We start from the raw sequence: 19,063 nt of genomic DNA, 5'->3' as shown, positions 1-19,063 counted from the left end.
TATTTGCATGGTAGCAAGAGGAAAGAAAAATAAAAAAATATGAAGAAATTGTAATAATTGTTATACCTGATGGACTTCCTGCCACCCTTGACTGTCTTGAATGCCTAGTGTCGCATGATCATGTAAAAGTACTTCACTGATTTTGGGATCTGTTTTCCGCGTAACAGATAGATAAACAGGTGTTAGGCCTTTCGTATCACGATAGTTTGGAGATGCTCCTAATTCCAAAAGCGTGCTAAAATGAAACACAAACGTGATAATGTTAAAATCTATTTACATAAAATCAATCCATGTGTAATGAGATTGTTGACTAGCTAAGGTAAAAGTTTGCGAGAAAAAAAAATGTTTTTAATTTTTTGGCTGATATATTCAAACGATTTTATGCGAAATGTTTGATTACATCGATGGTAGTAAAAATTTACAGTTATATTGGAAAAATTATTATCTTACCTGACCGCTTCTAGACTGTCGCGTTCTACGGCTCTATGTAACGCAGTGGCACCGTCACGGGTTCGATAGTCCAATAGAGCACCACCGTTTACGAGCGCAATCAGTAGCTTGTTCGGCTTCTTTGAACCAGTGGCAATCGTAAGTGGCGTTTCACCCGTTTCCTGACAATGAAAATTGGGATCCAATCCTTTGGCACACATCTTGGCGATTTTTTCCACCTGACCGCTATTGATGCACTCAATGAAGCGTCGAAGGTTAGCACGTGTGTGCAAAGCTTTCAGTTGGCGTTCATCTAAGTTGAGCATCTTGTAGACGCGTCGCTTATATTTGAGCTATGAATAAAATACACAACATTAATAAGTTATTTCTTTCTACAGATTATAGCTATACATGGGAGCAATATATTCACTTCTGCTCTAATAGATATGGTAACATTTGGTAAATGTTAAAAAAAAATTAAAAAAGACAATATTAATTCAATATATCACAAACAAATTGACTAAATGATACGAGCGCAAAAAAAGTAAAACATATCACCTTTGCACAGATAAATTTCAACGAAATAACTTTAGCATTATATAAATTCAAAACAAATTGAAATCTGTTGTGTATACGAGTAATGTAATGTATTTTTTATCATGAAATTGTTTGAATGATTAAAATATGATTCCCCGATACGATAAAAGTCACCTTTCCACATGTACTTAGAAAGTTGTTGAATTTGAGCAGCAATAGTGTGGTGGGGGGAAAAAGAAACCAACCAACAAAACAACGAATATCTAACACGTACAACAATAAATTGCACGTTTCGCATGATAGCGGTGCTGTAGTCCGCGACAAAATGCTGCCTCTATAGTGAGCAACAAACGAATGGTCGATTATTTGACGAGATGCGTGAGAGCATATGTAAATTACGGTTATTGACTTATAGTGCATTTGTTTTGCGCTCACTGAACTGCATCTTCAATGATGCCCCGAGATCCGATAGAGCATAGAACCGCACGTGTACTAATGCAACCGATTACAGGGGCTTTCCCTGCATTTACGAGAAACTTGAATACACACAATCAACGTTCGTCGTTCAAGTGATCATGTTTTCTACGGTGTAAGCATTGTTAGCATGTCTTAAAACGAGTTGTCTGTAAGAAAGCATTCATTCTGAAACTGTGAGTGACCCCATGGATACCGGAAATTAGTACTTAAACTAATCAACCATGCAATTCGTACGTAAAATAGAGATAGATCATACAAATGAGATCGTACGTGCTCGGTTAATTCAACGAATCAAAATAACTCAAGTTTCATTAAAGTATATTGCAGCATTTCTTTTACATATTGTTTAAACATACCTCTAGGTAGCCCACTGGTCCATTAAAAGGGTAGTCTCCTAATCGCCGTTCTTCATCCAAGAATTTACCAGCTTTACCGTTTGATGGTGGGGAGAATAATCCATAATTGAAGCTTTCTTTTAATTCCTATAAAGTAAAAAAAAACAACGATGTTATGTTGACCGTTCAAACTATTATTTGGAGAATATAGCGTTAAACATGTAGAATGTGCAAAACAAATGAAACTAAAAAAAGAAATAAAATACTTTTCGAATTGAGCTCTTCAAAATCAACCATTAAGACTGTAATTCCTGTTTAAAGATTTACACCAGTCTGGATAAAATACTATTAAAGTTGAGTTGAGATTCGTGATAAGATAGAGCAGTCCATCGCAATATTGCGGAGTTATTGTAAATAATTATTAACTATCAATGATTGATAAAAATACTAGTTCTAAAACCAAGCGATCTTACTTACAAAGATGCTCGGCAGACATTTTAAACCATACTAAACCATCATAATTTTGACACCCTCTAATTTGATATCATTTTAGACGCGCCAACCTGCCAAATTTCGCAAAGTCGTTTTTTCTTCTAAGGTCCAACAACCGTTGCCGGTCAACGCCGTTCTGTACCACTAACGGGCTTGGCTATCAGTGACTACTATTAGCAGGATAGCAAATCCTACTTATGGGAGACACGAGGCCATACGGGGCATAAACCCATGACGGACATATTGTTAAGTAGTGGGAGTATCAAAAAACTATTGATTCAATAGTTTACTGCTCGGTTCTTTCAACACCAATGAGTAAAGAGTTTCTGAGCATAGAAAAGACGCTTTTTTATTATTTGATTACATTCAAATTATCTACCAGACTACCATCAACTACATTTCCGTCTTCAATTTCACATAAACAGAGCTTATCCTCAACATCATTTTTGACTCATGCTGTGTCAAGAATTTTTTAAAATGTGGTTCTCGAAGCACTATGAGACCTGAACAAATTAATCAATTTGTTTTGTTTCCGGGCCCGCCTAATTGAAACGGCAATTGAATATCTCGTTGTACGTAGACCACTCCAGTACTCATCGTTCTACAGAAATTTGATATTAGAGGACTTGTGTTGGACATATGCATTTTCTTACTTTAAGATTTGAGCCAATTGAACGACATTATTGGTCATTCATTTTTCCGTTTCAAAAATAGTAAAAAACGACAAAATGGACATGAAGAACAAAATCGACACGCAAGAACTAAACATTTTCAAAACGTATTCATTTAAGTATAATAACAACAGCATGAAGGTTTTAAAACCTGATGTAAAATAACAACCAAAATAATTATGAATAAACATTTAACAGTAAAAGGATGTTTTTTACCACTTCGAAAATAAGTTTTGATGAATGCTACAAGAATGAATGGAAGTTTTACATGGTATATTTATGAAAGTATTGCATTTCTATATGATTTGTCATAAGATAAATCATAACAAATGTTCAAAAGCTCGAAGCGAGACAACATGAGTAGCTTCTTTTGACATTTGGCTCTAGATGAGGTTATTATGCTGTATTTCTACACACAATAATGCTAAACGGCACAGTTCAAAATCATCCGATTTTATCGACACGTATAAAAAGCGTTTAATTTTAAAAGGATATGTTTGGAAAACGGTGCAAGGCGATGTAGAAAATATATGTAGAGAAAACATTTCACGACACGTGCATAAAAGCTATAGCATTTTGCCCCTCCCTCGGGGCTTGCATATCATCGCTTCAAACATCGACTTTCATTTTACAGTTTTAGAGATATTAATACGTTATTTTGTTCTTTAAATTATGTTAAGTGTTTAATTCAAAAAAGTATTTATTAAACTGCTTATAACTCCCATATTGCTCCAAATTCCCATATATTTAAAGCTCTGTCAAGATTAAGAAGCGAACTGCTGCATCAAACTCTTTTAAGACGTATCGCACGTTCCTAGATCCAATACTACACTACCTGCTCTTATTAAAATGCATTCCTTCATGCAAAAGTACAACAACAATGTCATCTTCTCCAACACTCGCTCAGTGAAACCCGCTCTCCAAACAAAGAATTATAACAATAAGACCTATGCGATAGACCTGACAAATATAACACCATTCGCTAGGGATGCGGAGCATAATGAACCGACGGCATTGAAAGAGCTCCTTGTTTGCCACTATGGCTAGCGATAAAGATTTTGAGAAAATTGCTAGCAGAAACCAACCCGTGCTGTGTTTTTTTCTTCTTTCGTTGCGGTAACCAGCATTGTCATACGACTAATGTTCTATATTTCGCTCACGTACAATGCAGAAAGTTGTGGCGTTTTATTGTTTTCATGCACCATCTGAAACTACTAACCTCACAACAGCATAGCGTCGGATGGCGGTCTTTTTTGCAATACGTCTGCAAGTATTTTGCAACCATTCCAGACTAAGCCTTACGCAACACCAAAAAAATCAAGGAAAAACCCTTGCTTCCGTCACTAGAAAAATACAAAAGATAGCACAACTATTCGGTAACATACCCTGTTTGAAATATACGACAAATTATGTAAACGACACATATTTAAAAAAGATATTGGACAAATATTCATACAGATATGAAACAAATCTACATACAGATTACAGATCAAGTTTGTCATACAGATCATACAGATTTTCAAATTTATTTCATTTGAACCTAATTACCTAATTACCAATAAAGTCCGACCTTTAGTATTAATTAACAGTCAATGTAAATCAAACAACGAAGTGCAATGATTCAAATGCCATTCTGAAAAATCTGATACACATCGATCAAGAGAGAATATAGCAAATATTACAAACTAGAACATTAATGTATAGCATGGTAGTAAGATATGTCCAATCAATTAAATGTTATATTAATTATTAGTTAATTTTAAATATTGTAAATCTTCCATCGATGCTGTGGATGGTGCAAAAATTCCGATACAGTTTCAAAATTAGGTTTACCCCGAATGCTTGCCACTGGCCATGGGACTTGTCACAATGACCATTGCTTAAACATAGAAGACGGGTGGTTCAATTGTACCGTTTGATCACAGGAATGTGATGATCTAGCGACCAACCCTTTATTTTTTCGTTTACAAACAGAAACAATTACCGGCCGTCTGCTTTGGACCAGAGATCACACCATTACGGATGTACCATGGGATTCGTTGGCCTCACCTGTCCCTCGAAAACATAGCCATATACCATCGTTCAGGCAATGTAACGCATCATTGGCTTTCATTCGTCCGAAGGTTGGTAAACATTTTTCTTTCATTCGCTGCATATTTCCACCAAGCTAGCAAACCGTTTTCGTTCTTCTCTTTCGGTATATCTAAAATCATCCGTGGTAGCATAAAGCCAATTGTTACACCCATATTTTCCAATGGTCGGTAGTACAAATTGTCGTGCATTTTGTTCCCATCACCATTGGTGTTTCTACACGCATCATTGAGCTCAGAATGCATATCCTGATAGTAGGACAGTCGAACTGTAAGCATAAAACATTATAACCTGAGCGAAAAAGCAAATCTCGCACCGATTTGCGGACCATTTAGGCAATGATTGCAATGTATGTTTTTACAGTACTAGAATTAAATTCACTTCCGAGATTCATTTTACCTACGAATGTTGAATTATTTTATTTTTCTATGGTATGACATACCGACACGCAACATTTTTCTTAACAATAGCTGCATTTATCTCTCGATCTCCCTAGCAAGCATGGATAATTATTCCGTTTTAACGATCATCGCGTACCAAAACACTTTTCTTCAGAAAGGTACTCGTTTGAGGCGAGTTCGGTACTGATTGGTTTTATGTACACTTCTATTCATAGATGCGTATGCGATATGCAAATTTGTACCAGATTGGGCTCCAGAATTGGAATCATTGCTTCAATCCACCGGTAACCGGTATATTACGGATGCACAAATTGGTGTTAAATCTCTCACGTTCTTCAGCTAAACCAATAATCATAATGAAGGTCAATGTTAATGTAGATGCAACAATGCTATAGGTAATGACAATAGTTTCTGCATAATATTGCACAGGACTATACACACTTCTTGAGTCTTTTTACATGATCTTTTTTAATGTTTTGCTTCATTCATACATTCACTGATTTACTGAGCCACATAATGTTCTTGCTTAATTAACGTCCAACATGTGGAAAAAATCTTTATTGAAATATGACCCACAAAAAAGCCAACAATGTTGTCTTTTTCGGTTCACACCATCGGCTACTTTTTTGAAAAGAGAAGAATATTGAGCGATTTTCGAACCATTTAAGCTCAAGAGCGAAACACACTGCTTTTCTCGCAGTGTAAATGGCCTGTTCACAATATATTGATATTATGCAAGCTCCAAAGCTTTTTTGAGTCACTTCCCACAACATGATGACAAATCGTACTGCTGCCGGTCGCATATTTTCATTTTCTTACGAGGGTCACATCACTATAAGCGAAAATAAAACACAAACGTTTGGCGAAAGGTGAAAACGTTTTGCCATTTAAGTGTTGAAACGCAATATCAAAGGTTGAAAACGAGACGCTACTCAGAAAGCAAGGTTACACGGTAACAGGTTCCTTGACAAAGAAAGAGAAGAGCTTTACTTGGAGTGGGCATAATGAGAGAATAATTTCAAATCGTTCGAATATTTCTTATATAGGCCTTTACAGTCATATCAACCATATGTAGTATGACGTGGTTCGTTGCATGGAATTGTGAAGCGAGATAAACACATGGACAGCCTTTTCAAGTTGATGCCAATTAAAATTACACAGGTAATTAGATTACAAATTAACTTCTTACACAAACAAAACAACAACAAAATCGCATATTTAAATTAATTGTAGCATATCAGCAGAATCGAATGTAACCGCCTACAAACGAAATGTAGAGTTATAATAGCAAATACGTTTTTTCTATGGAATTACACATTTTGCATGTCTAACAGGTTTATGCACAAATTTTGTTTATGGAGATTTAACTCTTTGTAAAAGACTTTAATAAATTTCGTACTAACGTACATAGTTTATTTACTTCTAAATTATCATATAGAACGTGTTTTAGTACACTATAACTGCTATTGGTACTACCACCACTATATGTACATTTACCTTACTGATTTGAATCATGGTCAATAGTCGACGAGACAAGATGTATTCCTGTCTATACGATATGTAGATTTTGCAAATTTTCTTCCTACTCTCAACTCCAAGCAAACGACAAACACCTTCACACCTTCTCACTTTTAGTATTTCTTAAGCGAGACTGTAACACTAACGAGAACAACGCCAAAAGAGGTTTGCAAAACCGCGTCACCGGTGGATCCATACAATCAGTGCGTAGGTGCCCGCTGCGTGTTCACTGGAATAACTCAAACTGTATCGCTTGTAACAAATACACATACGGTGTCACAACGACACCAACGTAATTCTGTGAAGGTGTACAAGAAATCTTTAAGTTTTCCTTTCAAGCTCAGCAAAATGTAATATATGATCTAACCACCCATGCCATGTACGTGTCTTGAGCCAAAAACCTGTCAACCGAAATTGTTGTTTTTATTAAATTTAAATTAAATTGTCTTTAATCTCAATGCATGTAATGAACCAAGGATTTTCAGAAGAAAAAATCTCTTAAATATAACATACTCAATAATTTTAACAACTATTTGTAGAAAAATATGCCATTGCACAAGGTTGACGGAAATCAAGAATGTTCTCTTGACTAAATAAAACAAGAAGGTCAAACAAACTTCCCACGATATACAGTAATAACAAAGGAGTAAAGAATCATAAGTATCCATTGCATTGAAGGAGCTCCTCTAAAGAATTATGCATTGACCTTGCACGCAAGTCTTAAATGCTACACATTAAATCTTAATTCTGATACCTTTTGTAAAAAATATAAAAGTAAACCATATTTCAGAGAAAAAAATTAATCATATTTCGTGATGAGAAAACAAATATGTCATGCATTTCTTTCGCTATTAATTGTACTGTAAACATACTCCTCTAACGCAACGAACGAATAATACCTAATGCACTCAAATTCGAAAAATATTTTTATTTTGAAAAAAACACCATAATTTACTACAATGTTGTTCCCACATGGCATAGCATGTATGATTTTCATAGCATTACTCTGAACTTGAACTAGTAAAAAGTTTTGTTCGCAACACTAAAGTTTTCAAATGCCAATGAAGGCACATTTGAAAATAGCTAGATTATAACGTAGATGTAAGTGTAGGAGTAAGGTTTTAGTATACAGGTTTATCTTAATGTAAACACATTCAGAGCGTTTTTTTTTTCTTTTTTCCCAAATTATTTCGTTTCATGTAAAATTATCAACTTATCCAAATACGCAAAGCGTTATAAGAATCAGGTTATTGGGTAGAGATCAATCGATAGGAACCAATGTATCGGAACATTGTTATAAACTAATTCAATAAATTGATTACTTACTTACATACTTGCTTACTTTTCTTCTTTGGCACAACAACCGTTGTCGGTCAAGGCCTGCCTTTACCCACTGGTGAAGTGAGCTTGGCTTTCAGTTACTTATTGTTACCATAGCAGAATAGTCAGTCCTACGTATTGGGACACGGTCTATTCGGGGCTTGAACTCATGGCTTGCTTACTACAATCATTTTAAAAGAGAAAGTTTTTAACTTGCCTGGCTGATACAATTTTTTTTCACAGTATTTGTATTCTTTCAATGAAAAGATCGACTTGTCTAATGATCATGAGTTTTTTGTCTGTGTAAATGCGCATTACACGTTGAAGGTGTATTTTAGTTTAGGCCGTATCAAGCTAAAAATACCGCATAGTACGGAATATCAAAATAATTCTCAAGAAATAACTTCGGCAACGCTAAGCAGCGCATAAACATCCCGTGTGTGTTAGTGTTAATTTATGTATGGAGGGTTATATGATTACGAGAGGAGGCAGGTTGACGGCGATACAAAAATAATTAACAAAATTTCGTGTAGCGTCTTTTGCACATGAAATAGCAACAGCAACCATTGCATTTCAACAATCATCTTTGCATCAACAATATATTGCATTTCAAATACTGGTGTCGTAGTCTTCGAGCCACGAGAGTTATGAAATTACTGATAATAAGTATTTTTTATTCTTTTTTAATTGTTAAGTTCGATTCATATTAGCAGTTTTAAAAAGGAAACATTTGGTCATGCGCTACGGTAAAACCGATTGAATATAAGTCGTGTCCGAGTTATATTTCATTTGCTGTGCTTTCGAACACACAGAGACCAAAGATTTGCTACTTACGAACGACAATTTAGTGACGGAATAGCGTTTAACATTCATTCTTTTTCTCAGTGCCGTTCATGTGCAGGTGAAGTTTTAGCAAAACCGGGTAGACAACGAGTCTGTCTCTTGGTTTGTTTCAATTGGGTATGTTGCTCGAATGACGCAAACCATAATCCGATCAACCAATCCCGAATCTTACAGAGGTAGACACTGTTGCTGAACGGATACTAGTCCATTTGTCAAGTGGAGAATCAAAGCGAAATCTTTACGTTTCTCGTCACATTCTAGATCTAGCACAGCGACAGCTTGTTCTGACCGGTGAGTGTCTAATCACGGCTTTTTGGCATACAATAGTAATACCAGTCGGTGTGTCGCCAAAAAATCACCTGGATTGGGGTATGCGAATAAAATTGAATAAAAACAGGTTTGTTTTAAACCGTAATTCCGACGGTGTTCCTAACCGAACCGAGAATTGATTCATTGTATAGCGTATAGCCAAGCGTACTGTAATGGTACATTCGTTTTACTAGCAAAAACTAAAGCGTATTTTTGAAAAATACTAGACAAAGTAGTCTTGAGAGAAACATTCCAGCTATTTTTGATCACGGGAAGAATACTTCTTGCGGTATTTTTTAATACTGTCGTGGAACATTTTTTGTTCAGCATATGCGTCATAATGAATCATTCGTCACGAATTTGAGTCGATTTGAAAAGTAGTTTGACTGATCTACTTTACTTTACCGACCGTATTTGGATGAATGTGTAAAAGAGGGAAGCGTATTTACGATACAGATTATAGACCAGCCTTCTGATGAGGCAATAGTGCTGATGACCGATTAACGAAAATGATAGACAGATATCTTGACATAGCTTAGATCTCAAGTAGTAGCCTGTTATGTTAACATATTTGACAAATTCAAATAATTACATTAAAAGTATTGGTTTATTTGTGGTACAAGTACATTTGGCACATTTATAAAAATAACATTGAGAAGCTTATCATATAAAAAAACAAACTTGCTCAGATTTATTTTCTATACTGTATCAATCAATGATTGTACTGTGGATTTAAAAAAAATGGGTATCAGCTGCAGTCGTGCCGTTTGCTTTGCATAGACTACTTGTGACCACTTGTTCAATAAATTAAGTGGCAGAAAAACTTACATACAAAACTACCACATTGAGTCACATTAGCTTGGCGTGTCTTGAATAGGACCATTGTTGTTTTAGGTGCAACTGAGGAAATGATATAAAAAAGCATCGTGCGAAATCCCACGGCTGGCCTTCTCAAGGTGATTGCTGTTGGGAGATTTCTTAATTTTTCAACTCTTGAAGCTGTCCCGTGTTTTCAATCCAAACTCAACGTTCACGAGATACTGCGTCAGTCATGATGAAGTTACCTAACAATATGCTACCTCCTAGGTGCAGTTTAGCGCCCATATAATCATGAAACGTCACATGAACAGCGACACAGTGACGAGGACTCACTCTATGAAGAGAGTGCCTCGAATATTCAACATTAACAACTGAACTCTCCCACTCTTAGCGTGGTCAACAGTTTGTTAGCATGTGAACATACAAATGTTTCAATAGGGTATGTTAGGGGATTCGTGGAATTGAAAACTCTTTATAAAAGATACCTTTTCAAATGAGGTGAAATAATATTGAAAAATGACGTACTATTAATATCATTGTTACGTAATGAGTAAATAACAACTATCAAGACGGCCGTTTTGGATTATTTCTACTAAATAAAAAAGAGATAATTATTACAACGCAACAATATTTACTACAATCTAATGTGCTTCCCTTCTTCTTCTTCTTCTTCTTCTTCTTTGGCTCAACAGCCGTTGTCGGTCAAGGCCTGTCTATACCAATTGTGGGCTAGGCTTTCAGTGACTTATTGATTAACCCCTAGCAGGATAGTCAGTCCTACGTATGGCGACACGGTCCATTCGGAACTTGAACCCATGACGGGCATACTGTTAAGTCGTACGAGTTGATGACTGTACCACGAAACCGGCTAATATAATGTACTACTTTTTACAAAAAAAAAGGTAATTGAGCAATGCTCAACGAGAAAACTATTTGATACGTAAATAAATTGGTTGATAATGTAATTTTAAACCTTTAAAGCTTGTAAACTTCTAACTGCACCAAATAATATCCAATAAAATAGATAAGTGAAAAAAATAAGAAAAAAATCCGTAACATTCATTGCATTTAATATCCCTAATCATCAAATTACTAGTTCCAAGACCGATTGATACAAACAACGATTTTAAAACCGGTTGGTAAGCCATTGCTGTTTACATACACTTTGAATTTTTTGCCTCCGATCAACTTGATGCAATGAACAAATGCTAATGATGGATAATTAGTCGAGCACAGTTTAGAATTACAATCGTGTTTATCACGTGGATGTACGTCACATAACACGATCGCAGACAATACGTGATACATGAAGTATAAAGGCGCTAGGATTAAGCTTGACTTCAGTAAATGTTACGATATTACATATAAGCAACAACATTGACAATGCAAAGGTGCATGATGTTATAGCATTGCAAATCGTACTCATCGCATTTTTTCTGTTAATGTATTGTAATTAAATGTTTTAAACACTAAACCTTAAAACTAGTTTGCGGAACACTATAAAACATGGTTGGAGTCCACAACATTCCAATTTGATGGCATCTTTTCAGACAGTAGTCGGGAGAACGGTTCCTTTGTCAAAATCGAATAGCTTTTTAACTAGTCACAATGATAAGTGACGATCCTTAACTCGTTCGTGATGAATAAAAGCGATTTGAGCCGTACATCCTGATAGTGGAAAATAAACAAAGAGTAGAAGTTTAAACCGCCGAAACTAAAAAAAACGCTCGCTCAACCAAACCTCATTGTACAGATGGCGAAAAAGGCATCATACCAATCAGATTTATAACGGTTATTTTCAAGCAAGTAGAGATAATTACGTTCAGTAAACCAAGCTTTTCCAACGGCTGGATACTAATCGCACGAAAGCAGTCTAAACTTTCATTTAAACTATTCGCACTGCATACAAACTCTCTCTTTATGTGCATTGCGTTTAGGCTGCCTTTGTAAATTTAGCACATGATGCTTGGAACAGTGTGAAAAGCGAGATGCATCGTTCCGGCTACTGAAATTCACATCTTGATTATCTTCATTAAGCACGCTATAGTAAACAATGCTGTAATTGCTGGAGTATTGCTTATGTTCAAGACACTTAAATCACTAAGTACATAAGAAAAGATGCAGCCCATAAATAAATATTGCATTATAACAAATTGTTTTATACCCTTATTATTTCTATGTGAAACGTAACATATCTTCCATTCTTTAATATAACCTATTTGCTTATCAACTACGTATATTGGGCTTGAATTGAAAATGTTATTATGTGGGGGTACTATATCCCAGAAATACGAACGCATCGTCAATAAAAAAAAGATAATATCTTTGAACGCTTAAAAGAACACAAACAAAATATACCAGAATAAACTACAATTAAAAACATCATAGCATCTAGATAAAAAATAACTCATATGGTCAGTATAGTGCGAATAAACGGAAATATGCCGCAATTTAATGTTTCTCACATTCCTCCGCTGTGGATGAGGATATTTCATACAAACAGTTTCAGACGAGCCCCCTGTATGCTTAATATGTATTGTTTTTCTATGATATTTTCGGCAACATTGCCTTTATTGCACATGATTGGAGGCATCCTGTTCTGCTGTACAATATAAACTGAACACTGGAATGTAATCTACAACTAACACAGAAACATCTTATTAGTATATTAATATGCAATACTTGCTGTAGCAAATTGAGCTTACAGTCGCTATTGCAGCATAATAAAATAATACAAATAAGTACGATGATACCTTCTTTAGAACGAATAGAACATTTATGATGCAGGGCAAAACAGACAGGATTTTTTATTCAGCCGTCCCTTCGGTCGTGTTGCACAACACGAATCCTAAGAAAGGATTAACATCCAAAGATTCATTTTGAACATCATAGTGACGACATCTCATATCACTTATTAAAATAGCATAAGGTATAACTTTGTAAAGTACACATTCTTCGAACCTTCACAATTGATACATCTCACCCACGTGTAATTCCCGCTTGGATGCTCCAGAAACAAACCTCTCATAATTTATCACTGCATCAAGACTTGCTCTGCTAACCATGAATCTCACCAAGTTAGCGAAAGGCAAACCACAAAGATATCTGATGTTCAAGGGAACAGAAGCAAAACAACAGTCATGGTGCGAATGTTCGGCTTGGGCCAGTATACCTATCAGACCGCATGTCGACTAGTAGCACGAAAAATTAGACACTACTAACGCTGTTGTTAGCCTAGTTTAATCTAATCTGTCTTTTGAGGTCACATTATGGACAACGTCTGGACAACGAATAACAAGTTATACGCGGATGTGAGAAAAGCGTGAAAAAAGAACTATCGACCAATTTGAGACCAAAATTGTACAGCGTGCCTGTACTAGAAAGCGTATATCAACACGTCGTAAAATTCCATTATTAGATTAACCTTATTTAGTTTGTTTTAGAAATTGTATTTCTTTTTATAGCATATTTCAAAATCATAGATTCCTGTTTTATAATGTAGCAGTTCTCAACACTAGTCAATTTAAAAAATCTCATCATAAATATCTATTTTATCCGGATTAAAATATTAAAAAAACGTATAAGTTTATTTATTAAAATTAAAAAAGCATGGTATCGCGTAAAATTTATATTACAAAAGACTTGTTGAATACCAAACAGCCAGAAAGTCATTCCTTACTACGGGGGACGGTTCTAGGCTTGTTCCCATGACGGACATGTTGTTAAGTCGTGCGAGGTAAAGCCTGTATTATTGCATATAATGTAAAATGATATAAACTCATACTCAGCAGCATTAATTTCATTTTCTAGTGAAACCTTGTTAAAAAATCTGACATTGTATAATATTACCACTTCTGTTTCAATGCATCACAGCATCGTGTCAACGAAATAAACAATTCCCAGGCCAATCATGAGGGAGTTCTTCGTTTGATTCCATTTTACTTGTTACAATGCTACAATTGATTGAATACATCCGGCAGTGACTACAAATGATCCTTGATCAGTTAAATCAACATGAAAAATAGGAGCATACTTGTTTACTACTCTCTATAGAGTTCTTATATCGCCAATTTCAGAATTGGCAAAAACAGTATGTTAATAATGTTAAAGGAATATGATTGTATAGCTAATTGTGTTTTCGCTGAGCAAGTGACAAGGATTAAAACATGATTACTTCCATTTTTACTACAATTAATAACAATCTTTGAATAAATATTTGTATAAACAGATATACGATGATGATGGAACTTAAATTTAACCACAACTATTACTGCTTCTATGACTGGAGCTCTCATTATTTAAATGTATGCCTTAATTGTTTTCTCTGTTGGTGCTCCTGCTACGTAAGTTAATTTTAGTAAAGAGACAAATTAAGTCCTTCGGAACTTCGATCCCTTTTAGAATCCAATAAACACAAGAAACAACAAACAATACATGATGATGTAAGGTATACAAGATTAATGATCATATCCTTCTGATATTTGTAACGATAAAGTTTGCAGGTAAACTCGTCATATTATCGAATATTCGATTTGCAATAAAATATAGTAAACGGTTGCTTTTTAGTAATGTCAAAGATGAAAAGTGAAATTACCTGGTTTCTGACGTTCAATAAATTTTCGATAAAAAATATAATATTGAACCAAAATGAAAAAAATACTGGTATAAATGTGGTATAAATAATCGCAATCGATTATGAATTATATGGATGTTTAAGCAGAGCACATGTACGCATAAAAAGCTGAAGATTTTATAAATCAACTGCCCTGCTGAAGCTGAAGGTCGCATATCTTTCGACAACGATTAATTTAGAATATTTTTGTGATAGATAAATAAATAAATAAAGAAGTAAATAAAATGAACGAATAAAAATACGCATGCATTAAAATTGATTCTCTTACCCAAAACCAATAAGCCACCTATTGGACGAATATTGTATAGAAGCGTTGTTCATTTGAACGTTGACAAACACCAATTCGCATTTTAGAAGCATGGATGAATTGATTCCATCCGTTTCATCAGATATTTACGACATATTGTAGCATATGCATTACACACAAAAATGTATCCCAAAAAATGAAACGATAATAAAATAAATTGAAATAGCAGTAAAACAAATATTCATTTCGTTACAAAATATTCAACTTTATAAACAACATGTAATATAAAATCATGTGCATGCGGTCGTTCAAGTATACCTAATTTCTATGTTATATGAATGACTGCATCCTATGAAATATGCTATAATGATACACACACTTAAATTAACAACATTCAATCGTGAATGAGACCAAGGAAACATCTTGCCATCATGCCGTTATGAATGTAAATTGAATGTTTGTGACCTTTTACGAGATTAGACAAGTCTTAGCGACCTTGGCTATTATATAGCAAATTATTTTAATTGATTCGAGATAGAACATGGCAACCGGAGTAGAGATTAGGATGTTTGAGACGTGCAGTCCAGATTAGGTTCGCTATGTATCAATACGAATAGTTCAGGACTAACTATCCTGCCATGGGTAATCAGTCAAAGATTGTCCAGCACTTAAGTGACATAGGCAGAACTGTATCAAAAACGGTTGTTGTGCCCAGTGATAAGAATAAAACTACTCAAAAGTTCTGTGCAAAAAAACGCCATTTATTTATTCCTTGATTTGCTGTTGGTATGTTTTCGAGTTCATGATACAATTATTATTTTTTATTTACGCTTGGATAATAGGGATAGTTTTTACTTTCTAAGATGATTACCTAAATATGCGGAGCGTAATATTTGCTATTGCGGAGCGTAATATTGACACTAAGACACAAATGATTTAATCCTTATCAGCTGATAGGATGATAGCTTATTGATTACCCTATAATATTATACTGTTCAAATATTGGCAGGTCCTGAACTTGATTATTGACAGTACATGGTAATTACAGAGCATAGGCGAATAAATCTTATCTTTATTGATACCAAAACTCGTTCAATATCGTTTGATTTGCCGCTATTCTAGAAGTGTATCCACATGTAAGTCTCCCCAAGTGGAGAACATTGGGAAAACATAGATGAAGCACATCGAGCAAGTGCTGTGTAGTGATGAACCACACGGTCTTAATACTTTGTCACAATTTTTAAAAAACTAAAAACGTGCCTGTAAAGCGCTAAATTATCAAAATATATGAAAGGGAAGAATTACAACAAAAATAAAACATAGAAAATAGACGTGAGACGGAAACATTTTTGATGCATTTACAACAAATAAAAGGAAAACCAGATTTCAAAAGATGTTTCTATAAAAAGTGTATAATTTTGTCTATACATGAATAAATTTCAATATAATCTTATTTTATTTAACAAAATCAAGTGCACCAAAATGTTCTTTATATTTTAACGATAAATAAAAAACGAAAAAATTAAATAGCATAACTTGAGTTACTCAATTTCTATTCGTTTTGCATTTTATTTATGTTTGAACGTATCGACCCAGTCTATGTTTTAATTCTGAATTATTATTTAAACTATGCATTTTAAGATGAATAATGTAATATACATTAAAATGACAAAAATAGCATTAATGTATCATATTAATTAAATAACAGACACAATTTTTTTTTTCATTTGACAATTGATAACTTTTTGCTGTTATTCAACTGTAGACATCCAGAAAATTCTATCTACACTTTTTAGCAAACAGAACCACATACCATACTGGACTGGACATTTAAAAATCTCTCTTTCCTTTTTCAGCTCACGTAGGAGGGTTTTGACCGACACTACGCCATTTCCTTAGATTCGCACCGCTGGTCGTTAGACGCACCGAACGAAACGGGTTCCCTATAATGGCCAAACAAATACATATACGTTTTCTTCCCATGTTCAAACGGTCGCTCAACGGATAGGCAACCGCTCGAATTCCCGGCCATTACACACCTTGCGTCTAGCCGCTAAAAGCCCTGTGCTGCGTCCACCGTTTTCTGGAGACATACATTCGAAAGATATTCCAGTGTGGCTTAACCCATTTCTCTTTTCCGCGTTGTACACGTCGAACCGCGAGCGAGCGCGCACACTTACATGGCGCGACATGACCAACGGCTATCGATTGGCCACGCTGTACGAGCGTTTGTGTGATGTTGAGCGAAACGAAAAAGAACAACGGAAATTCAAACCAAAAACCGGTTTTCCAAAACCCACTTCCATCCAGCTCCTCTTAAAAGCTCTCGAACCAATGCTGTGGACTACGTTTCTGTCCAACAGCCCTACAATGCCGCGGGCCGTCTGGGTAGGCCGTACATGATCGCAACCCAAGTGTTGGTGAATTTGGTTTGCTTTGGAAGCTGGCCCGCATTCCAAGCCGGTTTGAGTATGAAGAGTATGTAGTCATCGATGATAATAATGACGATCATGAAGATGATGATGACGAGGACAGCAGCAGTCACTACCAACGATCTACCTCGACGATTACGTTTATAACGCTCCACTAGCTATCAATGGGATAACGCGCAAAACTACTCCACAGACTTAGCCATCAAAACCCAAAACCCCCCCTGTTCCATGAATGCTTTTGAGGTATTTTATATATGTGTGACGTGACGTGATTGGGTAAAATCCAATCAAGCCGTTCAATTGCTGCGTAGCCGCTAACATTGGGTTGCTTGTGCAGGTCCGATGAATAGGAAATTATATAGCACCACATATTGCAAATATGTATGTATATGCAAGTCATAGATATGTTTATGTGAAGCTATTTTTAAATTTTTACAATATTATATAAATAAATAAGAATTATATAAATGACAATATAGGCTAACACTTTTGTGCAAATAGCAGAGACGTCTGTTACGCGACGCTGTTAGATGGCAACGAACACTTTCCAAGTAGCTCTGTTCGCGGCAGAGGAAGTGTTAGGCAAGATTTTATGCAAATAATTTGGCAAAATACCCATAAAAATCATTTGATGGGTTTCCAACTCAATACAAATGATGTGAGAAGTAGAGAAAATATTTTTCGTTGGAAGTTGGGGAGAAAAACAAAAAAGGGGTTTTAGCAATTTCTCCTCTGTGTCAGTGTAGTAAGCGAATCATTATAGAGATGGCGCTAGTGTTTAACGTATTTTCATTTGAAATAAGGAGACAACTTTTGAAGCTAATTTTGTTCGAAGTGTCACGTCGGTTTGTCGGTGAAATTAGTGCAGCAGTTTCCCAAAACTGCTTGTACACTTACAATTTTTATTACTTTTCATGAAAGTGACGTTATTTTGAACGATAAACTATTGTATTATGTTGTGCTATTTTTTATTTGCCGTTTTAAATGCATTTTATAGCGATATTCATGAAAATGCAAACACTGTTTTTGTTCCTATTTTCGGCAGTTTGGTCCTATTTTCGGCAGGCTGTGCTCCAATTTTCGGCATCGCGAATACGGGTCAGTAAATGTTTTAATTAATGCCAATATGTAGACAAAAATGTTTAAAACAATTTTACACTCTCACTTTCCTAAGAATGGTGTTAAAAACTACTTAAATTATTAATTTTATGTTGCCCATTTTGGGCATTTTGCTGGCAATTTTTACAGTCATTTTGATTTGAGTTACAAACAAAGTAGACACTGGAGAAATGAGACTGCCTGACGGCTGTAGAGTACGGCTCCGACAGGCTCCCAAATTATTATTTTTCTCTCAAGTTATTGGATAATTTATAGTGAAATGGGTGATATTTGATACAAAAATGTAATTTGTAAATCAAAAATGATATCAAAAATGATATTTGATACAGCTCTCTGATCAAGTTTTAAATGAATATTCAACGAAATCAAAAGTGTGTTTTTGTTTCAAGT

At 35.1% G+C, this 19,063-nt stretch overlaps 1 protein-coding gene across 9 annotated transcripts in view; it reads right to left on the bottom strand.

Moving 5' to 3' along the window:
• The window catches only part of LOC121600552, a 51,297-nt gene that overhangs the window by 17,962 nt on the left and 14,272 nt on the right, over positions 1-19,063 (bottom strand). For 4 of the 9 annotated variants that reach the window (XM_041929240.1, XM_041929243.1, XM_041929244.1 and 1 more), the window contains exons 3-5: positions 1,800-1,925; positions 451-782; positions 67-235 (exon numbers count right to left, since the gene is read on the bottom strand). In XM_041929240.1, the coding sequence (XP_041785174.1) occupies positions 67-235; positions 451-782; positions 1,800-1,925 (627 nt within the window). Of the gene's footprint in view, positions 1-66; positions 236-450; positions 783-1,799; positions 1,926-8,277; positions 8,306-15,143; positions 15,162-19,063 lie in introns of those variants that run through there. The other 5 variants (XM_041929239.1, XM_041929241.1, XM_041929242.1 and 2 more) reach the window with 3 other exon arrangements.

This window comes from Anopheles merus, chromosome 3L, assembly GCF_017562075.2.
Source record: "Anopheles merus strain MAF chromosome 3L, AmerM5.1, whole genome shotgun sequence".
Lineage (NCBI taxonomy): Eukaryota > Metazoa > Arthropoda > Insecta > Diptera > Culicidae > Anopheles > Anopheles merus.
The sequence above is the reverse complement of the archived record's forward strand: the minus strand, read 5'-3'. Positions and strand labels throughout refer to the sequence as shown.